This window comes from Chaetodon auriga, chromosome 16, assembly GCF_051107435.1.
Source record: "Chaetodon auriga isolate fChaAug3 chromosome 16, fChaAug3.hap1, whole genome shotgun sequence".
In the NCBI taxonomy this organism is placed as follows: domain Eukaryota; kingdom Metazoa; phylum Chordata; class Actinopteri; order Chaetodontiformes; family Chaetodontidae; genus Chaetodon; species Chaetodon auriga.
The window spans coordinates 14,948,036-14,972,124 of record NC_135089.1 but is presented as its reverse complement, the minus strand read 5'-3'; the positions used below and the strand labels follow the sequence as shown (position 1 = coordinate 14,972,124).

The 24,089-nt window shown below is 43.5% G+C and overlaps 1 protein-coding gene across 1 annotated transcript in view; it reads right to left on the bottom strand.

Moving 5' to 3' along the window:
* cacna1ha (calcium channel, voltage-dependent, T type, alpha 1H subunit a) overlaps positions 1-24,089 on the bottom strand; it is a 104,796-nt gene that overhangs the window by 33,310 nt on the left and 47,397 nt on the right. The window contains exons 3-12 of the mRNA XM_076752554.1: positions 21,988-22,099; positions 21,127-21,260; positions 20,354-20,451; positions 14,274-14,433; positions 11,443-11,767; positions 8,569-8,661; positions 7,117-7,355; positions 6,019-6,578; positions 2,863-3,029; positions 2,430-2,624 (exon numbers count right to left, since the gene is read on the bottom strand). Coding sequence (XP_076608669.1) covers positions 2,430-2,624; positions 2,863-3,029; positions 6,019-6,578; positions 7,117-7,355; positions 8,569-8,661; positions 11,443-11,767; positions 14,274-14,433; positions 20,354-20,451; positions 21,127-21,260; positions 21,988-22,099 — 2,083 coding nt within the window. The remainder of the gene's footprint in view (positions 1-2,429; positions 2,625-2,862; positions 3,030-6,018; positions 6,579-7,116; positions 7,356-8,568; positions 8,662-11,442; positions 11,768-14,273; positions 14,434-20,353; positions 20,452-21,126; positions 21,261-21,987; positions 22,100-24,089) is intronic.

Sequence of the window (24,089 nt, the reverse complement as noted above, 5' to 3'; positions counted from 1 at the left end):
AATTGTTAGTGGTTTCAGTGGGACAACAAGCATGTCCTAAATGTGTCCGTCATTTTTTAGCGTCCCCTGGAAACAGCCTGTATTGCTGTCAGTGGTACTTGCATCGTTTAGGAATTTGGCTGTGTTTTCTCTAAAAGAGCTGAAAGTCTGAAGTCCTCGACAAGCTTGCATAAGCATACATCGATGTCGTCTGTGCTTGTTTTGTTTTGACTTTTGTCATAAAGTTAAATGAGCTCAGCACATTGCATTCTGGGTCCTGTTCCGGCTGATGGCGACATATGGAGAACAAGGTGGAAGGAAGCAGAAGTTCAGGAGTAAACGTTAGAGAGGTTCTATTCAAGTCCAGCAGCCAGCGATAAAAACGTGGGAGTGCAAAATTAAAAGAAACACTCTATTAATAAATCCCGTCCAGGTGCCCTTGAGTTGTCAGCTTTATCCCATGACGTACGTTATTTTATCGTAGCAGTTCTAGACTGCCATGATCATTAGCAACTAAGTGGTTTCAAAATAATTAGAAGCTCTTAACTATGTCAATATATCTTTTGTAATCCACTCCCATCTGAAATGAGCTTTCTGAACTATTGTTTTAGACGCTGCTTAGACCACTGCCATCGTTATGTCTGACGGACCTGTGATCAATCAGAATCAGATACAGTGGCAGGGCCAGCAAGAAGAGTGTTCGGGTGTTTGAATACAGCTCTGCGTATGACCTTGGCCTAAAGAGATACCCTCGATTCATCTGTTTAGGATTGGGGACATGATGCATACACTTTCACAAACACACACTCAAACTGATGGTTTTCACTGCATGATGTTGCATCTTAAACCCACTTTTTCCAATCACTTGTTTAACACACATTCAAGAGTGTTTGTGAGGATGAAGGAAGCAGAAAAGTTACCTGTCGGGTCTTTCAAATGCCCATAATACACGATTACCTTCCAGCTTACCTATACTGTGTATTCCTTTGTGTTTGTCCTTTTAACACACAAACTTCAAAAAACAGAAAGGTTATGTTGAGCTTGCAGGCAAATCTGATTTGATTCTCAAATATAATATTAAGGATTTGCCGTCCAGGCTGTTATTTGTGAGTGATTAAGTTGATTTGTGGCACTTATTATCAGAACATCTGCATTCTCAATCAATCAATGACTTTTTTACATTGTAGTCAAAGCTCATGATACTCTCACTGTAATGTCAGTGTGTTTCAATGTATGTGAAGTAAAAACGGTTACGACTCTGATCTGAACTCCCACAGTGTATTTGAAATCAATTTCCACATTTCAGTTCACATGTGGACTTTCACTTCCACACAAATTCAATTACAGCAATCTACTTCCAATCTGGAATCACACACAGCCTAAACACGCATCAATCATTTCCCTCTTTATCTAAACTGCACTCTCTCTCTCTCTCTCTCTCTCTCTCTCTCTCTCTCTACACACACAAACACACACACAGACACACACACTGTCTACACTATCCCTCCTACATTCATACACCTCTTCACAGGCACATATACACTCATAGTCTCATAAAGTTTGGCTAGGTGTCACATAAGAGGGATGATGAGGACTGAGGGGAGGAACTCTTACATAACACTTCAGTCTGTGTGTGTGTGTGTGTGTGTGTGTGTGTGTGTGTGTGTGTGTGTGTGTGTGTGTGTGTTATTGGCCCAATAAGGCCATAGCTCTCCCAGTCGCTCCTTGTGTTTATACCACAAAGATAGAAACACACACAAACACACACACACACACACACACACACACACACACACACACACACACAGACACACATTCCCTGGAGAGGGAATTAGAGACGGAGAAGGCAGAGGAGGGGATGGCCTCTCAGCATGCACAAGAATCTTCTTTTTGGGTTTTTCATCCATTTGCTGCACCAGTGGGACATGAAAAGGTTGTGTGCGTGTGTGTGCATATGAAATATGCTAACTCGGGTGTAAAAACTCAGTCAATGATCGTGTCCGTGCAACCACACACACTTGGAGTGTGTGACAGTGGAGCTGGGGAATGGGGAGCAGTGCTATTAGGCGGATCCTTCCCAGATGTTGGCCACACGGGGTAAACGAGAAACTTAATCCTGGTGTGTGTGTGTGTGTGTGTGTGTGTGTGTGTGTGTGAGAGAGATAGTGCCTTCATGTGTATTTGCATGTGAGAAAGAGGGAAAGCGTGGGTACTGCTCCTCCACTCCTCCCCTCCTCCCCTCTCTCCCATCGTTCCCTCACCCCTGTCCACCCTGCCTTCTCACTCATTTAGGCTCTCAGACAAATGCCATTTATACACACAAATGCCAGACAGCCACCAGTTCTCATCAAAGTTTCTCCTTGAAGGTCATTCTTAGCCCTTTTAAGTGTTGAATCATCGATGTGGAACTGTTGCAGGCCTTCATTCGCCCTACACCTCATTATTCTCACCTGCTCGTGGTACTCTATCCCCATGCTGAGAGTATTGACGAGGATAGCGATCATGATCCCTCGGTTGAAGTATTTACTTTCCACGATCCTCTTCAGTTTTTCCCTGAAGCCTATCCAGGCCCGAACCACTCCGTTTTTGTAATCCACGACCCCCCGCCGTCTGTTGCGGCCTCGCCCGCCTCTCAGATCCGCAGCCTAGATGAAAGAAGGGGGGGTTATTTAGTAATTACAATAGTTTTTAAAAGTATTTTAAAACATCCGTAAAAACGCTATAAATAATAGTAAATGTCAAGACTTGGGGGCGCTGTGGCTCAGGAAATTCAGCAGCTTTGTGTTTTTATTTGGCCACCATCATTAACGCCAAGTCACGACTTCCACAACCTTCATTCTCCCTGTTTACCATCATCGTTACTGCAGCCCCGTGCATTCTGACCTGCGGGAAGTCGTGCAGCCCGTCAGCCTCTCCCCTGCCTCCCTCCAGGTCTCCCAGTTCCAGTTCCAAGGTTTCCAGGCTGCGGGCGCACATAGGGCAGCTGAGCAGCTCCAACAGCAGAGGGCTGGGCACCACGCCTGCCAGCTGGTACAGCAGCCTCTGGCGTCCTGTGGGGTGGAAACGGGCGGAGACGGTCAGACATTGCGAAGGGGGTTTTTCATAACCGTCCTCATGGGCTGCCGTTAGCTTTACTGAGCAAAGACAAACATGTTTGAAGTTTTCATCAGCCTGTCACCTGCTGCATCATCTTCCACTGCGGGGAACTGGATGCAAATATTGCTTTGAAAATCAATTTATGATTGATCCAAGCCAATAGTGCACAAATAATATGACATCAGGGATTAGATTTGCATCTTTACTCGAAAATAACTGTCCGTTATTGCTTTTTCTTTGACCGATGTTCAATTTGTCTTTATAGGAAAATAATGAACGAAGGTGGAAGGTGGTGCTTTTTTCAGCTCTGAGTTGTCCCTGAAGTCTTCTTCAACAACCTCCACCAAGAAGGTGCAGTAAGTACATGGCCTGAGAGGCGAAACACAGGGCAAAAAAAAAAAAAAAGTCCACAAATCACTGGCTGCAAAGCACTCGCTGCTCGTTGAGCTCATCGCTGTGAGCGCCAGATAATTGAAGGTGACTCAGATGAAAGTATCGACTTTTTTTTTTCGAAACTTCTCTCTCCTCTCATTTAGATTATGTTGGCCGGACAGTCGGAACACAACATTGAGCAAACAAAATCAAACCAAAACAACAACAAGTGAGGGGGGGCAAATGTAGGATGTTGAAAAGTAAGGAGGACATGTCGCCCTCATCCTCAGTGGACATTACACCCTTAGGGGTATGAACTTCGCTTTGATTTTTATCCATCAGCATAATTGCTTCCGCGACGTAGTTCTATATCAACTTTGTATTGTCATTGAAAAGGCTAAAGTAAGCAAAGAGCAATGAAAAGAGCACAACGGGACAAGAGGGAGACAAAGACATGGTGTACGGGGTATTAAGTAAAGAGAAGCGGGAAGAATATAAAGTGAGTCAAATTTAGCATGCAGTGCTGCAGGGATGTCCTATCTCAGCAGAGAGCCAAAACAAGCTGGTTTCTGCCGTGAGTACAGAACTGCGAGCTCACTCACAGCGCTGTACGAGAGCCTGGCTGACTCCTCTCACCCTCTGTTCCCTCACTACATCCTCTCAGAATCAGTACGGAGGGACTGCAAAGCATGGCTGAAACCTAACAGAGGCAAAAGCATGACTTCTGGGAAAAAAAAAAATAAGCAGCTCTTTAAAAGCAGCTTCGACGCCACACTATGTTGTTTACAACTGCATGTGATACCTCCGGCTATGAAATGAGGTTGTGAGAGTTGTCATCGTATTTCATCGTCTCTTCTAATCTCTCCAATGTTGCTGTTACAAATACATTTCCATGCTTATTTAACGAGACAGATTGTTTGAATTTTCAAACAATACTTGAAGGAAATTCCTTCGAGGGGACAAAACATTTGTCTGGCAAAAAGCTTCATATCATTACCTTATATTGCATTAGGTTGGATTAGATTACAGTTATGATAAATTAAATTTGAGAGCTCTGGACAAGAACATTGGTGCTCTTACAGCATAAAGGGGGCTTTCTGACCAAAAGCAGCGTTCAAAATCTAATCCCATTACATTTAGCCGAGGAGAGTCGTCTGACAAAGCTGAGAGCAAACATTTAGAAAGTCCAGATCCAGAAACGTCCGGCAGCGGCTGGAGACATTTACTCATTAAGATCGCAGCTTTCAGTCGAGCGCAAACCCTTAAATCCCCGTCCATTAACGTCAACTCAAATGTGCGCTCTTCATCGCACATTAGCGGCAGAGGTGAAGTGCTGCACTCACTCGCAAAAAGGAATCACACTGACTGGGCGCAGATCAGAGGCGTATTGACGCTTCAACGTGCTCAACATACAGCTGGTGTTTTCTAAGCCGCCGCCTGCTCTGGATTTATCACTCCAGCAAGGAGCTAATTCACGTGCGCTTAATTATGTTTGGTGTGACGGCAGCCATTAAGTGTGTAAATGTGTGTGTACAGTCTGGGTCTGCTTGTTGGGAGACTCCATTAGGACAGATCAGACGAGTTTAGCGCACCGCCGCTGCTTTCTCGTTTTCCTTCGCAAATAACATCTTTGCAACTTTGATGTTGCGCCCTCTCTGCGCTCCTGTCCTTTTCTCTCTCTGCCTCATGCTCCTGCTCTCCCTCCTCCTGTTCTCCCTCCTCTCTTGTCTAAAGAAGTCATTTATTTTTCTCTCTATGGCTCCCTGTCCCAGCCTTTCCCCCTCTGGATCTTTCATACTTTATGCCTCCCTTCTTCACTCCATCTGTTTCATCTCTCATCATTTTTCAGAGTTACATTGTGCACCTGTGTTTTTGTTTCCGTTACTTCCCGCTGCCCACTCCCTCTCCCTCTGCCACTCCCCACACGCCGTCTTGATTCCCTCAATCCGCCCCTTTATCCACCTCTCTGCACTGATGACTGTTAACACTTGACACATGGATTTCCTGTCAGGACTCTCTAAGTGCTGCTTGAGACACACACAAGCAGACATAGCTGGAGGCTACCTCAGGTCAAACTTGGGAGGAGGACAGAGGTATCTGCTGAAAGAAAGAGCAAGAAATGAAGATGAAAACAGGAAATGAAAGTGAGCGCGGTGACAACAACATAACGGAGCCCAGGGGAGAGCATCAAGCACAGACTGCGAAGGGGAATTAAAGGACAGTGAAACCTATTAGAAACAGAAGTACAAAAAAAAACAAAAACAAAAAAACTGAACAAATAAATAAAAAAAAGATTACCGTTCCACTAAGAAGATTATCAGGATTATCAGCTCATGAAAAAGGGGTATGTTTGATGGCTTATTTGTTTGGCTGCGATGTGACTCAGGTTGTCACACTCAGCCGAGGTGCTCGCTGCTTCCTTACGCTGACTCAGACACACACCAGGTAACCTAAATTTAGATTTTCCGGCGAGAAAACGATGACGTTAACCAGTAAACCCAAACTGTGAGTGTGTGAGTGTGAGTGTGTGTGTGTGTGTGTGTGTGTGTGTGTGTGTGTGCGCCCTCTTACTGTGCTGTCCCATGAGCTGGTAGAGCTTGTTCAGCGTCTCTGTGTGCTCAGATGCTGGGTGGTTTGGTGGGTGCTGCTCTGGACTGGGCCCACACTGCTGGGAGTGGGGCGGCGGCGTCTTACTGCTGTAGCTGCACACAAACGACGGCAGAATGGTCGGATAGTTCATGCCCCCATTCAGTCGTCCGAGCAATGCCCCCATCCCCTGGGTGACAACGGAGGGGCTGCCACCGCCGCCGCCGCCGCCTCCTCCTCCTCCTCCTCTACTGTTCCCATTTGTGCTTCCTCTCCGGACAGGAAGCGTCTTCATCTCCAGCTCCTCCCCTCCTTCTCCATCTGTGTGCTGGGCGGTTGCCACGCTGATGGCGTGCTGCCCCCCGTTGCTGAGGCGACAGTGCTGGTGCTGATGGTGCTGCAGGAGGTTATGGATCGGTCTCAACCACAAAGCGCTACCTGGGCCTAAGCCTCCACAGCCCCTGCTGGAACCGTGGCCGTGTCCATTACCCCCGCCGTTACTGCCTCCGCCACTGCCATTAGGATTCACCTTTTTACGCCTTTTACTGGTTTGAAATGACAGAGAAGGTATTATTATCAGCTTTATATACAGCTGTAATATTTATGTGTTTGTAGCTGTGAGATCCAAAGTTGCCAAAGCACACAGACACAATTATTAAACGCTCGTAACAACATTTTAGTTGCCCCAAATGACTCATACACTGTTGCAAATAGACACAGGAGGACCAGCAAAGACTATGAGCTGCTGGGCTAAGCCATGATTAATTTAACCTTGGGAAAAAGTGTGATCATAATTTCTATAGAACAATTTTTTTCCAGACATTTTTGACAGTTATCCTCATTATATGACAGAAAATCTTCAGGCATGTGTGAAATGAGCGCAGGTCCTAAATGTCTGCTGTCTCAGGGACTAATGGGTTTGGTTGTTTTGCTTGTTTTATTACTGCTCCTTATGTGACACATTACTCCCCACTGGATGATTAGTGAACAGTGGCAATCCCAACTCTTTGTATACCTCAGTAAAAATATGGACTCAATTTCGTGTCATCTATAATGAGAATATATACACAGCCCATATCTGACCTGTGCCACCCAGAGTATATCCTCTGCAGTCTGCGTGTTAGCTTGCGATAAAGGTGACTGATGTAGCGTAGCATCTCCTCGTAGCACGAGCCTGGCTCGCTGTAACTGGCGAGCGTGGAGTCGTTGGACATGTAGCGAGCGCGCTGCTCCCTCATCAGGGCGTTCTCCCTTTGCTTTGTCTCGGAGAACTGGGTGGCGATGACCACGAGGCACAAGTTGATCATGAAGAAAGAGCCCACCTGGTTTGGGGAGAGAAAATGATAAAACGGCTCTGTGACAGCTGAAATCTTTCTGTGAAACTAGAATATCAATTGTGGCTACTTCATGAATATTTTATGTGAGAGTAGCAACTCGCGGTTGACTTCATCCCTCTTCAAGGTGTTAAAAGTGTAATAAAACACTGCGTCAACAAGAGGCTGTATTAGGGCTCATATATTATTAAGGTGCAGCCTGTTTTGCCAGATCCTGATGATTAGATGAGAACTCCTTTACTTTTATTCTTCATTTCTATTCTTTCCTCTGACATTCTCATTCATCTTAATTTCAGTCTGGCTCACTTTCTATATGAATCACTTTGTTCTTCTTTCAGCCCTTCCTCCAGCTCTTTCTCTCTCGCCCCTTCTTCTCTTTCGCCTAGTTTTCCTCTCTCCCTCTCGATGCATAATAAGCATTTTTACATCAAACGACAGGCAGAGAGAGAGAGAGAGAGAGCTCATACAGCATTGTAAAATACAGCCAAAGCCGGGATCTTTGAAGACCCCCACAACAGCATGATAAGAGTGAAATCGTACACGATAAGAAGACTGCAAGGTTCAACAGAGGGGACTTATGCTGCAAGCAGAGTTTAGCGGTTTACTTTAGTAAGGTTATTTTGGGTTTTCCAAAGCAGGACTGAAACGCAAGTACACAAAAATATCTTTCAGGAGCAATGTGCATATGCATATTTGTTGAGCATTCAAACCACAATACTGCAGACTGTGTAGAGCTGTATGAAGAGGAGTAGGATTAAAGAAATCTGACTTAAAGTCACTAAATGCAATTTATGTCTTTAAATTTCTGAATCAGAGCACGTTAAACATACCATACATGCAATCTGAACCACGTCTGACTTGTAATTCACGTGCTAGACTCCACAGAAGGCTGTTACTCCACCAAAAAAAGTTATTGCAGAAAGCTACAGAGTCAGGATTAGAGTGAAATATTGAGCTTTATTGGGTTTGGGCTCATTAAATGCTGGAGTGGTTTCTGCTTGGGTCAGGTTCAAACAAGACCCGTTTTGATCCATGCAGATCTGTGCCAGATATTTTGGACTCAATCAAAAGTGGAGTTTTAATTTTTTTTTAATTAATTCTGTTGCTATTTTGGAGCTTGCTTTTTTGAGTCCCAGCAACACATTCGAATATCAGGAAAAGGCTGTTAACTGAAAAGCGAGAAATACAACAGGGTACTTACGATAATGAGCAGTATAAAATATATAAAATTGTAGAAGGAGTGAGCGTCCATGACATAGTACATGATATCTACCCATCCTTCCAGTGTGATGACCTGGTGGTGAAGACAAGAAGAGACAGACAGGGAGACACTGTATTATAATGAACAGGAAAGTAGAAAAACATCCCTTCGTAGCTCTGCCCATTGCTGTTTCTTCCAAAAACATATGACAAACACACCCACGCACGCACGCTCGCACAAAATAGCGCACACAGATGCAAACAAACACCCAAAGCACACAGCAGTCAGATGCAGTACATTTCCAATTCTGTTTTTAATGGCTGTTCCTCAGAAGAAAGCCTGTGGTGTCCCTCCAGCTTCTTATTTGTGTGTGTGTGGGTGAGTGTGTGTGTGTGTGTGTGTGCCAGGGGACTGACGCAGCTCTTTCATGGGGCCACTATGCTAATGAGCAAGGGAGATGCTGAGACCTGAAAGCGGTGGCTCAGCTCAGCCAAGCCGATAATGCTCTCACACCTCAACATTTACACCTCAGCTGGCACAACACACTCCAGCTGCCAGCGCACACGCAGCGACGGCACGGGCAAGCGCACACACCAAACAGGAGTCCGAACACACATGCCAACAAGCACGTGCTTGCATACTTGTGAATTCATTGAAGGATCATACCCAAGCCTCCCATAGACACACACCACAAATGCATATTATGCACGCACACACAGACCCAGAGGTGACTAAGCCGCTCTCGACGGGAATGCTCTCCTTGCACCAGATTAACAAAAGAGCCGAGGATTCTCAATTCTAAGCTAAAACACACTTGTAAAATGTGATAATTGCGCCTCTTTATTCCACAGAAACAGCCATCAGACCAAATATACATTGAGTCAGCCAAACTAATCTGGCAGTGAACATAACAACAGGAAAGCAAGACGTCCAAACGACCATCCAGCCTGGACATGAAGAGCAGTACGCAGACAGGCTGGAACAGACATCCCTCATTCATACAAATCATCGAGAATTGGAATTCAGCAATAAAAATCCATTATTAAAATGGAAGAAAGGACAATTCATGAAGAACCAGCAACTCTTGAGGCTACAAATCTTCTTCTGTGGAGCCATGTTGCCTGTTTTTATCGTTCCTTCACCCTCAGCTCTGCTCTAGTCTTAGTCTAGTCTAGTCTCCTCTTGTTATCAAACCACAGCTCAGATCAACTATTGAACTCTAGTAAGTGGCCTGCAGTCGAGAAAACAAATAAACCAGTATAAAATGACCCTAAACAAACCGAACCTCTTACAGAATTGAAGATACTTGTAGAATAAACATGGGAAGCCATCATGCCATATTTGGTGTATGGCGAAACCCTCAGTGGAACCCAGTCAAGGCACAGGTTTGGTTGTGTCGGGTACTCAATGTGACGTGTTAACAGCTTGTTGTACTCTGCAGGAGTCCCAAGGTAACTCTGAATTAACTCAATTTGGAACCTTGAGCTGAGATGTTTTCAAAACCCAGCGCTGAGATGTATAATTCATGCTCTTTGTATTTACAGGTACTGAGGGGATAAAGCTGCAGACTGGGATGACAAGCTAAGCAACTCGTTTAGCATTCAATATAGCCGTCTGCTTTTTTTCCAACATGGCTTTCTACGTTTCTCCCCCCGTATCTGCATCTCAACCTCTTGCCTTTGTCTGTCTCACTTTGGCTCTCTTTAACTCACTGTTTATGTTCCTGTTTCCAAGCTGTCAACAACAGCCTGTAAAAGGCTTAAAAAGCTTAAACTGTTTTGTTTTGAGGTTTTGGGAGGATGATCACTCAATACCTGTGTCATTATGAATTTAAATGTTACCATTAGCACAGGCCTGTTATTGGCAAATGATCACATACAGAGGTTTCTGTGGATTTTTCTCAAATTTTGGAGGAATTTCCCACTTAATGTTGCATACTTTATAACTGATATCTGAGTACAAGCTGGGCTCTTTCCTCTTTCTAAGCGCATTGAAACTTTTCTCCATGATGTTCACACATTTTACACACACAGATCATAAGAACCAGATGATATAAGCTTCACTCATCATGGCACTGTGCCTGTGCTGGCGGCAGCAAATCCTGGCTGCAGAGGCAGAGCAGTACCTGGAGACTAAACCCATGGCTGATGCATATCACGTTTCCAATCATCAACTTCATCTACCACCTTAACACTGGCACTTACAACAGATCCTAAAATATACACACACATCATATACTTGGCTAAAAAATGATCTCATCTGAGACTCAAAGGTACGCTTGCTAAAACCATCAGAAAATGAATCAAAATCAGCAAAATCTAATCTTTAAAGCCTCTGACTGGGAGCTGAGACCACACACACTGTCTGTACCTAACAGGGATTACTGCGTCTGTTTGTCTGTGTGTGTATTTTTGCCGTTTGGGGTAATTTGAAGGTGAGAGTCTGTTTGAGAAACTCATGTCGTGCAAGTCGAAGTCTATAAACAGAGAGTCAGATGTATCAGCGGGTCCTGTACACACGTACTGAAGGGGCTGGAATTCATATCACAACAGGCCAGACAGTGTTAGCACAAAGACTGTAACAGGGAAAAGCCCGTCACGGCTCTTGGGAGAGCTGGAATCAGCACGAGGGAAAAGGAAAAATACACTTTCACAACCAGCGAGTGGAGAAGAAATGGCTTTCGGGTCATGATAAAAGTCCTCTGATGGCCTGAGTGGAGGAGTTTCTAAAAGGATACAGGTTAAAGGTGCAGAGGAACACATTCTTGACCACATCCAACTCTATTCTTTAATCTACAACCCTGCAATAAACTCGACACCCTGCTCTCCAGCGTTTTATTTCCACATCCAAAGCTGCACATTCCTCCCTTCTTACCTGGAATATAGCTATCCAGGCGTAGCCGATGTTGTCAAAGTTCACAGCTCCCTTGTGAGGGTTGAGGTCCCCGGGGCGACACACATTATAGTACTGGTTCCAGTTAACGCAGCCATTAACGCTGGCCCCACCCACCGCAGGGGCTGATCCAATCAGAGCTGAACTTTGGAGGGAAGCGGCCAATGAGCACTCTGCCCCGGCCTCGGTGTGGGCCGGCACATCGTGGCAGCGCAGCATCCCATTCTCGCGGGCAGCCGAGCAGATAAACGGGCTGTCCTCTCCTTCCTCCGACATGTAGTAAGGACTTATGGACAAGTTGTACATTCTGGATGGGAGAAAACAACATTGTTTGGATCCTTGTTTGTTTTTGATGCGATGTCTACAATAGGTTATGATAGCAATACACTGCAAACACATGTGAGGAATGAACCAGTAATTTGTGTTTCTCTTTTCTATAAGTGCTTTTAAACCTTTAGACAATGGCTAACCCATTCCTGACTAATGACAGATTAGTAATCCGTTTTATAATCTCTGGAAACAAATCTCTCACATCTTATTTTTTTATTTATTTACTTTTTGTTTGTTTGTTTTGGTCAAAACTGTCTCTATCCAGTTGATTGTCTTCATCAAAAATCTCTCCCTCTCCTCCCCTGTTTGCGCATTCACATGTAGGCTTTACCAAATCAAGAGCTATCCCAAAGACTGGAGTGGACTATCAGACCCTCCATAATGAGTCTGCACTGCCACTTATTGCTCGAGCCAAAAATAGAGGAATAGAAAATCTCTCCTGCTACTGAGTCAAATAGAATTTTGTTCACGCTACATTCTCCCCCCACTGTCTTTTCATGGTGGCTTTAGACAAAGACCACTGAATATGTAGAAAGTAGAATGAAAAAAAAAAAAAAGGAAACCACTTTGTGCCTTAATTTGTTTGAGTTGTTCAGCCAGTTTGCATGCCTCAATTAAAAAGAGAAAATATCATCCATTTAATAGCACATGCTTTTTAATTTGGAGACTATTTTGCATTTAAAGTGAAACGGCACATTATGACTGAGTGAGCAAGGCATCTATCAGTAACCATGGTGACAGCTGTGTCCTCACCATGCAGGGAAGTGGTGAGTGCATCTCACAGTTTCCCCCCGCTTATTTATACCCTCCCCTTTAAAGTGGAGAGTCCTCCACAACAATGTGTGCACTTTCATGCGGAGTGACATTGGCTCTTCAACTAGCAGTGGGAATAGACCAGTTCGGGAAAAGTGTCTAGTGGTTGACTCCCATTATGTTCCAGTTCTTTTCCCTCCTGTAGCCTGAGTAATATAAAACATGTTGGCATCCTTATGATTTCTGGAGACGGAGCTAATGCCTGATGTTGACTGTGTGCATGTGCGATGCTGCGCAGTAGAAGACACAGCAGCCGACACAGGCATACTTGGCTATGAAATATTAAGGTTGCTCTCTTCTCTCTTACACACAGGAAGGATTCAGCAACATTTACTCTGGTACAATTTGTACCATTACATCAAAAACAGCGTTAGTTCAAGGAAGTCAAAGGGACATTTTTTGGCTTCTTGCAGTTGTGGACAATGAAGCAGTATTTCTTTCTCTTTTGTATAATTTCGGTGCCCACGGCTGAAGCGGTGACTCTGATCTTCTCTCTGCCTGGACGTACATGTGTGCCTGTTTATGTGTTCGTCTTCTTTGGGTCATAGTGGTTGTTTGTCTCTCATGAGATGCATCTTATCTTATTTATCTCAAGATGGGACAAATCTGGGAGAGCAGGTTTATTTAATATTTTCATCATGTGTGCAGTGTCATAGGAAATGCAGTTTCGTCTGTCTGGGAGCGTCGGCCTGCGTCATGTTTACAGAGTCTGCACCTTGTCAAGGGTTTATCTTCAGGTTTGGGTCACTTGGAATGTGGTTTGCCATTTTGTTAATCTGGTAAAATTGAAAATCTATTTGGGAATTTTATCACTTCATTCCAAAGAGTTTGAAATGTTTCTTTCTGTTTAGTAATTAATGATGATTGTTAATCCAGTAAAGTCAAGTGTGTGGCCTGTTCAATTATCTTGTCTGCAAATTTAAATCCCTGTTTTTTTCTTGGGACATCAATGAGCCTTTTCTGACAAATAATTATTCCATCTTTGACGGTTTACAGTCTAATCCCCCAATCCCACCTCTGACAAAAATCCATCTAATATGTTGAAGCTTCGCTTAGAGATAAGAATCACATCATCTGCATAGAGGAGGAGTTCCACGTCTTCATGAGTTTTAGAACTGGTTCATGGGACTTTTCTGATTGCAGGCAAGAGTGAGGCCATAGGGTGGTTTACATCCTGAGGGCGCTATACAGTTTGCAGTTGGCTGTATTTTTAGCTACAGCTGATTGCTACACCCAAAGACAACTCAACACAAACTCCAACAATAGAGAAGCAGGGGGAGAAAAGGGAATAAACAGAGGGAAATGGCTGAAAGAAAGATCATGTTTTGAGTCAAGTGAGCTCAGCATGTTTGAAGATTTCATGCGTGCATGCTGGAGGCAGTGCTGGTCACCATATGGATGTTTACAACAGCACTTGGAAATCAGGGTGGATGGTAGATCTTCTCTGTTTGGGAGAAATTAAAAATTGATTGCAACTTCTAAGTCTATGGATAGAGCACTTTTCACTCATCTCTGTTTTGTCTCTACTCAAGAAAAAAGAATTTGACTCAGATCTTATTCTCATCAAAGTGCTCCTTCCCTCAAATTTCCCCAGGGCCACTGATGCAACTTCCAATCAACACAAAAAAGGAGGCAACGCAAATACTTCATCACAAGACCAAATTCCTTACGTTCTGATGTCCTCTCCCAGGAAGCAGCGGTTGCGCAGCAGCCCCGCCCACAGCTGGACTCCCACAATGCCGAAGATGAAAAAGACAAAGAAGCAGAGAAGAAGAACATTCCCCAGCATGGGCAGGGTGTCCAAGAGCAGTGTCACCAAGATCCTCATGCCTACACAGGGGGACAGAAGAGGTAAAGATGAAACGATTTTCACATGCACAAATGTATACACACATTTCAAGTGCACATACATGACTGACACTTGAGTTCTGTGTGTGGGGCAGCAGCTAACCTTTTGCTCGCCCTCTGGTTACCGCACACCCTGACAACCTCTATTGATCTTGTGAGCTTAGAACCCATAACTTCATCCCCACAGCCAATATAATTACAAGAGATGACAATACTGAAAGTGACAGTTTGACGTTATTTTCTCCTCTGGGATTTGAACTCACAGCTTCCCTGTGGCTAATATTATCTAACCACATGCATTCAGCATCCATCTCCAGTTGTCAGCTGTGTTTAGCGTCAGCAGAGACGGGGATCTAGTCCCTCAGGTCCTGACGATGTGTTCTGTCCCCTTTCACTTATATCACAGCCTTGTCACAATGACTGCACTTACAGTACGGCAATTCCATTGTGTCACGGCTGCTTTTGACAGCGGCAATGTTATTTAAACCTAAATCTCCTTGAGTTTCCAAAAATTAAGGTTGTGCTGTGCCACTGCAGGAGAAAGGTCTCCGCAAATCCATTATCATTTGACAATAGGCGAATAAACAAGAAACAAATGCTGTGATTTGTTTGTGAGTTTTACAGTTATCAGGACGAGCCTGAAATGAACTAATGTCACCAGTTGATTATATATTCTAATTAAATTTTGTGCCACAAGCTAAATATTATCAAAGTCTATCTATAATAAGTCAGAGTGAAATTAAACTCTTCTCCAGAAAATTATCATCAATTATTTATGCAAGTTTGGAAGCAATGAGGAGCAAAATGTGAATGTTATTGTTTTTCTTCTTTTCAGACAGTGGAAATCTTTTAGGGTAAAATTAATAATCCTCTTGACGCATTAACAAAACAAGATTACAACCTGTTACACCACTGTCTCCATTTTGTATAAACCATTTTGTCTGACTGCATTAATGCTTTCATTAAAAGCTATTTTTAAATGTTGTGACAGACAATATTACAGTATATTTGGATAACAAAATAACTGTGCGGACAATAATGTATACACTGGAAACAAAATCAATAAGACCTGAACATCCCAGCCTTGTTTACTAGCTTAGAAAATGTCCTGATGGTGGATTTGTGATGGTGTTACTCTGTGAAGCACTAACTGTCCCCACTCAGCGGGGATGACTCATCAGTGTTCAGTGTATATCGTCTTATTTGTGTTTATTCATGTGCGCTTCTGTGTGCACTCGTGACCCACAAAGTTGCCGTTCAGAACATATCTTTTTAATTAGATGGCACAGGATTAAATCTCCTGAATTACATAAAGGAATTATTTTTTTGGGTTTTTGGTAGATCTATTCAGTCAACCATCCATCAGAGCCTCACGACTGACTGAGTGAAATATTACAGACAGACAGGTGAGGGTCGATCCTTTAAACAGAGCTCTAATGAGAGGCGTTCATGGCTTTGGGGTGGAACAGAAACCAGAAGTATGGCCTCTATGTAGCAAGACGCACAAGCAGGAGGTACAGCATGTTCATGAAATCGGTTAAATTTCCAGTTCAAGTCGTTGTCTGATCGCCAATCTGTTTCATTTTATCTACTTCCACTTTTAACATACCTTCCCACCGGCTGTTCTCTTTTGCAATGCCATGTTTCTCACAAAACAGAGGTTATAGAGGGGGAGAATAAGAAAATCTCACACCCACTTTAATGATGCATGTCTCTCATCACAAAACTGAAGAAGAGTACGTCTGCGTGAACGCTTGAGGTAGCAATACTCCGGGGACACGTCGCAGTCTACTTGTGTGCGTACAGTGCGTGGAAATGTACACATGGACACACTGAGTAAACAGCACACAGATGCCTTACTATAGAGGCATCTGTGTGCAGTGAAATATGCTCAGCAAACACAAACATTTCACAGTGTTAACATCCCCCAAGCAGAATACTAATGGCTTCTCCATTTTGAGTATGGAGATGTGAATCAGGAATATGCTGAATTTTATTGCTGAGAAGAATTCAGAGAGGGGTGAGAAATACAAAGAGATTTAAAGCTAGACTGACACCACCTTCACTCTAGAGTTACACTGCACTCTGTTACGGTTTAATTAAACTAATGTAATCGAAGGGTGCACAAGTGTCAGACTCCATGAGGGCATTAGAAACAGAGAAGGGCCATCTATCCAGAAAGTCATGCCCCTGGGATAAGTTAAGTTTCCTGAGGCCAGAATCTATGAAGAAAGCTGACATACTTTTATTTGTAAGAGGTGATGGGCATAATGTTGAGGAAGGACAGAGGAAAAACTGAAAGATTAGAACATGTTGAAAATCCTCTACATGTTTTTCTTTTTTATTCCTTCGAGGAAGTTATGGACTGAGGTCATAATCTATGAAAATATGTTGTAATGAAGTCATAAAATTGCTTCGTAGATTAGATCTGGGCGTAATTAAATGTATTAATGTGAAATGTCATTGGTAGGCAGGGTGCAGCTTATGATGAATGGCTTTCCTTGTCTTTTACCAACCACACTGATCAGGAATTTAAGAGTTATAGCAGTGAACCTGGGCATGTGGAACATGCAATGAACATGTGTGACACAAAGCAAAGTCCAAAATATATACAATGTAAATGTAGCTTTAGCTTGGTTATATTGGCCTCCGTGTGATAACATTCATGTAGGTCATGTGGTAAGAAGTGCTAAAAAATACTGCAATATGGTGCAAAAGGCAGCCTTGAACAAGTAAAGACTTAAATATGAACAACATTTTGTCAGTATTTGGAACACATGTTGATCCAGCACTTAAAAGAATCTACTAGTAAACCATGACAGCATTATCAAACACAGACAGGGAAATGCACAACGCCTCCAGTGCTAGCTTTAAACTGCTGCTGGCTGTTAGCTGCCTCATGCCTCAGCTGTGATTTCCACATTTTGGCAACTAAACAATGATCAATGCTAACTTACAAATTCATGCATGCACACACATGCCCACAAACACAAAGCCTGTGGTTTAACAGGCTGGTATCTACCATCTGCTGGGGGTGATGTGGAAGAATCCAATTTGCTGCAATGAAAGGGGGTTTTGTGCAGTTGAGAAAGTGGACACAAATTATTCGAAATATTTCTGAAAATTTGGAAAAGTTGCCAGCTTGTGCTCTCATTAGTGTGCTTATTCAGAGCTGAAGTGAAACCAGAACATCAAAGTTGTGTTCCAGAAGGAACAAAACCTCATTCAAAATCCTACTGACATTTATAACTACACCGATAATTCAAAATATAGCCTTGGAGCAGAGCCATTCTCAACAGTGTGTTATGTGGCTTAGGGATGGTCATTCAAAAAAAAAAACCAAACAAAAAAAAAACAATCTGATACCGGTGTTCATTTAATATTTATGTCTCTTAGTGGCCTTTAACACCAATTCCCATAAGGCCTAGACATTCACAGGCTAAACGTCAGTGTGGACGGGTCACGGCTCCCTCAGACTTGTCTGTAATGACAGCAGGACAAAGAGGACTGCACACTGGAGACGACTTTAGACATCAGAGTTGAAAAAAGAGGAGAGCTCTGGTGAGTTTTATAGATTAGCACAAAGCCAAGCTACGACGACGTACCTGTCACAAAGTGTGACGTCAGACAGCAGCACTGGCACCGTAATGCAGCTCAAGAATACAACACTTTGGCTAAAAAGAAAGTTAAGAAGGAGCAAATGACACATTGGATTAATGAGCGCCGGGAATCCGACGTCTCCTGCATGACCAATGGCTGTGCGTAATGGCACCGCGCTCTGGCGGCACACTTCTCAAATCACACGCTGCAGATTTATCGACACATCTGCCCTGCCGCATTCAGACGTCAGCAGGGATTTCATGAACTGAGGGAGAGCGGTGTAAAGCAGCTGTGCACGGCAGATCGTGTAAGAATGATTCTTTATAAATGCAGGCTGATTTACCAACAATTTCGCTTTAACCACAATAAATGTTCTTTTTAGTGGCTGACTCAAACACATCTACTCGTTGGAGAGTGCTTAATTAAAACATTTTAAGCGTTATCTCTCATATCTGTGCATTTGCTGCGTGTTGATGGTTGCACCGTTGCGAAAGTAGGGCCCGGAGAGTGTTGCTCACTGTATCTAGGCTACAGCACAAAAACACATTTAACATCTGTCTAACAATGGATGCTTCCAATCCACTTAGGCAGAAAGAACAACAGAGAGACAGAGAGAAGGCAGAATGGTTGGAGACAAACAGAGACGCTAAGTAGAAAAAGTTCAACCCGGCTATTAGCCTAGCTGGCTCGCACCCATAAACACTCCATCACTGATTACAAATCAGACGAAAAAGAAAGGAGAAGATGAGATTAAGCTTTAAGAGAAAAACAGGGAGGAAAAATGAGGCAAGCTGGTGTTTTACGTCTTCAGGGTGCGTACCTGTGAGTATATGAGTCTGAGGGCTTTGGGGTATGTTTGTGTCTGTCTGAATCTATGCTGACCTTGAGTCTCCCGCCCAAAGTAACACCTCTCATTGTCACCCTCATTGCAATTCTTTCCCTCTGTCTTCTCTCCATCTGTACTGGACCCTTCAGGGAGCAGCTGAAAACTTGTTACAGTAATAAAAGTTTTACTTCACCTTGTTCGTGGCTGTAGAGATTGTTTCTCTGGGCTACTGTTAGCTTAACAATGAGGTTAATGTTGCTTTTTCAGTACTCGCAGAGGTACAACAAAACAATAAATGTGTGTGTGTGTGTGTGTGTGTCAGGGGTGTGAAACTGTTCGTGATGAAAGCTTCAGAGAAACAGACAACCTGCCAAGCTTTATGATTGTGTTATCTGCAGTGGCCAAAGCACCCCCACACACACAGGCAGACGTATAACATCATCAGTTACACAGGAGAACCTTACGTCAACCTGTGCCACATGCTAACGACTGACTTATTCACACATATGTGCATGCACGCACACACACACAGTCTTTTACATATACCATCCATGTACTCTACCAATAATCCTCCTATGGGTTTTCCAATGTTGTAAGAATAGATTTTCTTTATATAAATTGTGTTTTATGAGTGATACCATCCATTTCACCAGTAAAAATACTATAGAGTTCGACATGAGACTGAAACAGCTGTGTCTAACAAGAAAGAACAGAAAGAAAGAAATGTTTAAATCACAGCCTATAAACCTGCATTGATCAAAATGGCCACTGCTACTGGCAGCCTGAACCTGAAAAACAGCTTGGCCCCGTGCCTAATGTATGCTGGTTAATAATCTTGTACGTTGTTATGACACCATTGTCTAGTGATCATCTATAGCCTTAGATTCATGGGCCCTTCTGTCACAGAGCTTTTAGGAGAATGACAAACTATGCAGCGTAAGTTCTCACTCAGCGTTGGACTCAGCGTGGTGCTGTACAACCTCTGGAAGTGAGATTAAAGCAAACATCAAGTCCTGCATCATCAGTCAGCATACTGTTAAGAAGTGGGAATACAGACACAGAAGGTCCATATAGGTTTGCTCTCATATGACTATATTACTATAATGTAATATGGTATAGTTGAACTGTGCTGTGGGTAAATAACAATAAGATACTGCAAGTATTGCACGCAAAGAATACAAATAAAACGTATTCTAGTTGAATATTTATGACATATAAGCATGTTATTAATTTTTCATGGCTAAAAGGTCTGTCTACCTTGGGTATTAATGGGAGTCAAATGCTTTTTAAACCTAGTCATGCACAGTTGGGCAAGTGTCAAGAATAAAACCATCAGGGGTTTGGGTTGTGAGTTCAGTGGGGCACTGTGGTGTGCTTGACTGATGGTATTCAGCAAAAAAGCAAATGAAGAGGAAGGTAAACCATCAGGGTGTTGACCAAATCAGCACCCCTGCACAGGTTCGAACATGGACTCACTTGGCACTCTGTTGATGGCCCGCAGTGGCCTGAGCACTCGGACCGTACGGATGGCTGACAGACTGGCATTATGGCCATCCAGAGAATACTCCATCACCCTGAAGACACAGTCAGAGAAAGGCACGTTCACCACTGAAAAACCCATTTGTGCGCACATACACAAAGCAACAACAACAAGACTAAGCACATCAAAAAACACGATAATGCTTATAATAGCAGCTACCCACATAATTACTGTACATGTGACATTTAATTATATGAAGTCAGAAGCTCTGTTTCCTCTGTATAGTCTATACAGCAGCGCCAAAACATCAGTAATGTGACAAGCAGGAAGAGAGAGGCAGTTATGGTCTGTGATTGTGCTGGCTGTGTGAGGAAAGTGTGTGTGGTCGTACTGGCTCAGCCCTTACAGCGTGGGAGTATCTAAAGGAATATCTACTGCCGGCTGGATCCTGCCCTCGCCTCAACCTACAGGATATAGTGGCAACAGCCTTTAGTCTGGGTGTGCAGCTCCACTCCTCCAGTTTCACATTGGTAAATACTGTGCTGTATATCTCTTACAGGCACCTGTATCATGTGAACTGATATTCGCTCGGAAGGCAGAAAACTGTGTTTGTGTTTGTGTGAGGTTGCATTTCTGCCTGTCTGATTGTTTACTTCGCGTTCAATGAAATGTTATCTTATTCGAAGCAGACTGCTATTGTCGAGCTGCAGACGACACAGAAAACTGAGCAATTTGTGGGCGTGAGCAAAGAGCATTGTGGGATGCTCACCCTGCCATGACGATGACGAAGTCAAGCTGGTTCCACTTGTCACCAAGGTAACAATTGGTGCCAAAAATTCCCAGGGCCACCATCTTGATGATCATTTCCACAGCGAAGAAAGCAAAGATGCCGTCATCCAATACCTGAAACAAACATGCAGATAGAATGAATGTTTAGCCTGGACTACGGCAACAAGGGGGCATTGACTTGTTGTCAGCAGAAAAAGGTCAGGTCCTTGTTAAGGCTCCTCATCAATATGGAGTCACATTTTAAGAAGGAGCTGCACAAGTGCCAGAGGAGGATGTCTGAAAAGGAAGTCTTGTCTCCATTAGTTAGTCTCATCCCAGCAGGGAATAGCTCTGGCTTACCATGGTTATGGCTGTGTCTCAATTAATTAGACGTCTACCGCAGCAAAAAGAACGTCTGTATTTGAATGTAATGAGCACATCTCAGCGCGCCAAGAATCAACATTACTTTACAGCACAAGAAGAGAGAGAATGACAGATCATTTCATTACTATTTATTCAAGAATTATTATTAGTATGGCTCACTTCACAACAGGTTGAAGCAAAATGTGAAGCCAATCCGCGGTGAAATATACACATTTACAATTTGTTAACATTAGTCGTTATTGTCCTTTACGTCAGGCCCGATGAGTGACGATGCCTTAGAGTGTCCCATATTATTCACTAAAGCACTGACCAAGGTGGTTAAATAAAAATCACCATAGAGAAACACATTTCGTGCCCAGTAAAGCACTGAGGTAAATAGCGTGAATGTTCATCGTGTGTTTTCATGGAGAGGAAGCACACAAACCTTGCCATGTAAGATAATGTGCTCCAGCTGTGAGGGTGAGGCTGTTACACTGACCTGCAGGATGCGGCACCACTCTGACTGGCAGGTGACGTCTTCACAGGGCTGGAACATCCCCAGAGTCACGCAGTTGAGCAGGATCACCAGCATGGATACGTGCTCGAACCACGTGCAGGAAGAGGTTAAGGCCAAAACAACGCAGGAATTCATTTGAAGCATGTAGCATGTAGGAAGAAAAGGCGAGCAAGCACATCTTACCGTGTACGCAGAACTAAAACAATCAGATGCTGTTAATGTTGCATCATCAAAGCTGGGGACAGCTTTTTCTGTAACAGTGCTGACCACAGGTGCATCCAGGGCTGGCGAGCTCAGGTGCAAACCACACGCCGGAGCAACCAATCAGGCCTGCTGACCTGCCGCAGGGCGAGACAAGCAATGATGCTTGCAAAAGAGGAACTGCCCGACACGAGCTGACACGAGGAACAGAACGTTTCCTTTATCTTACTGTTCCCAACGGCTGCCTGAAATGCGAATCCACCTCGAGCCCCAAATAATTTTTTCCTGAATGAGCCGTCTCTGTTCAAGAGGGAGCAGCCTGACAGGAGGGCAACTAGACGGAGGTCATTCACGAGGCTGGAGGAGACCACTGCTCTTCATGAGCCAGGCCTGCAGCAAACAGGACAATATCAAAAAGGATCCAGTTCTAAGCCATAAAATCCAATGATGCAACATGATGTATGAGATTCAAAGATATATAAGCATGCACAAGAAGCGTTAAAATCCCAGACAAAAATCAACCGTGACTCAGCATAAGAGCATGCGAGTAAACAAACACCCCGCCAACACACTGGAACCGGATGCCAATAAGAAGTTGTGTGTGAGCCTAATGCACATAATGGGTCTAATAATGACCCAGTGAGCCTGGCTGCTGGGCTGTTAATCTGATTACAGGCCTTTTCACAGTTTCTCAACTAACATTTTAATGGGTCCATGTCTACTGTACATCCTGTTGCATCATTCGTTAATACATCCACGGCAGGAAATAAATCAATTAGAAAAGATTTTAGTCTACAAGCATGGTTTTCTAACTCTATATATTTGTGGCAATTGATTTCAGTATGACATCTATGTAAATTTTGGTGTGTCTCAGGATTTGCTTTCTTCTACAAGAAGCACAATTTCAAGGGCATACAAATGTCAGATGTCACCTCTGACCCAACTGAGACAGCACAATCTTTTGTTGATTTCCTTTTGCTTGTGTTATCCTTTCTTTATCCTTGTTGGACTGCCAGTGAGCTTATCTATTTAGGACAAAGCAGTTCAGAGGGCACAGTCAACAGTGGATTTTTTTTATTTTTTTTCCTTTCCTTGATGTCAGTTTCTTTTCTTTTGACAGCATAAGAGCTCCAAAGATAATCCAGCTACGAAGAATGGAATATTAACGGCGTGGTCCATTAGCGTCTCACGGCATGGACAGACATTTGATGGAGAGGGTTTCTATCTGTCGGGGTTTGCTTAGGATTGACTTTGACATAGTTTGAGTGCAGCAACATGGATGGCAACTAAAAAATTTTTTATCCCCACTAAATGAAAAATAACAAATCAGAAAAGCCTTAGTCAGCTCCAAATTCCATAATTTCATCTTCAGCCTCAAGTCTGGTAGAGATGCTCATCATGAGGACCAACGACACATAAGATGGATCAGTGTAGTCGCACTCATTGTTAACAAATTCATAAATCCACTGTAGCTGCACTGACAACATGCTGCAGTGTGATGCGATGCCATCAATCAAACCAGTCTATAAATACTCACGTTAATTAATGAAATACATATGGACAGCATATCATGGTGGAGCCGCAATGAAGTTAGAAGATGTCGCTTTAACGTAATGAAAAAATGCCAGACAGCAAGTAAAGAGAGGACCAGGACAGCATGAGTGAGAGAAACACTGGAGGAGGGAAAATGACAAGGAGGACAAGAGCAGGGAATATCTTTAAATCACATCTCTTCAACTAGAAAAAAGGCTTTTGTCCCACATACACACACACACACACACACGCACGCAGGCAGGGATCAGTTGTGTGTGGGGATTTGCGGTATTGAAGTATTCCCAGGGTGAAGTGCTGGTCTAATTAGGAAGGGAGTTAAAGCAGAAAAC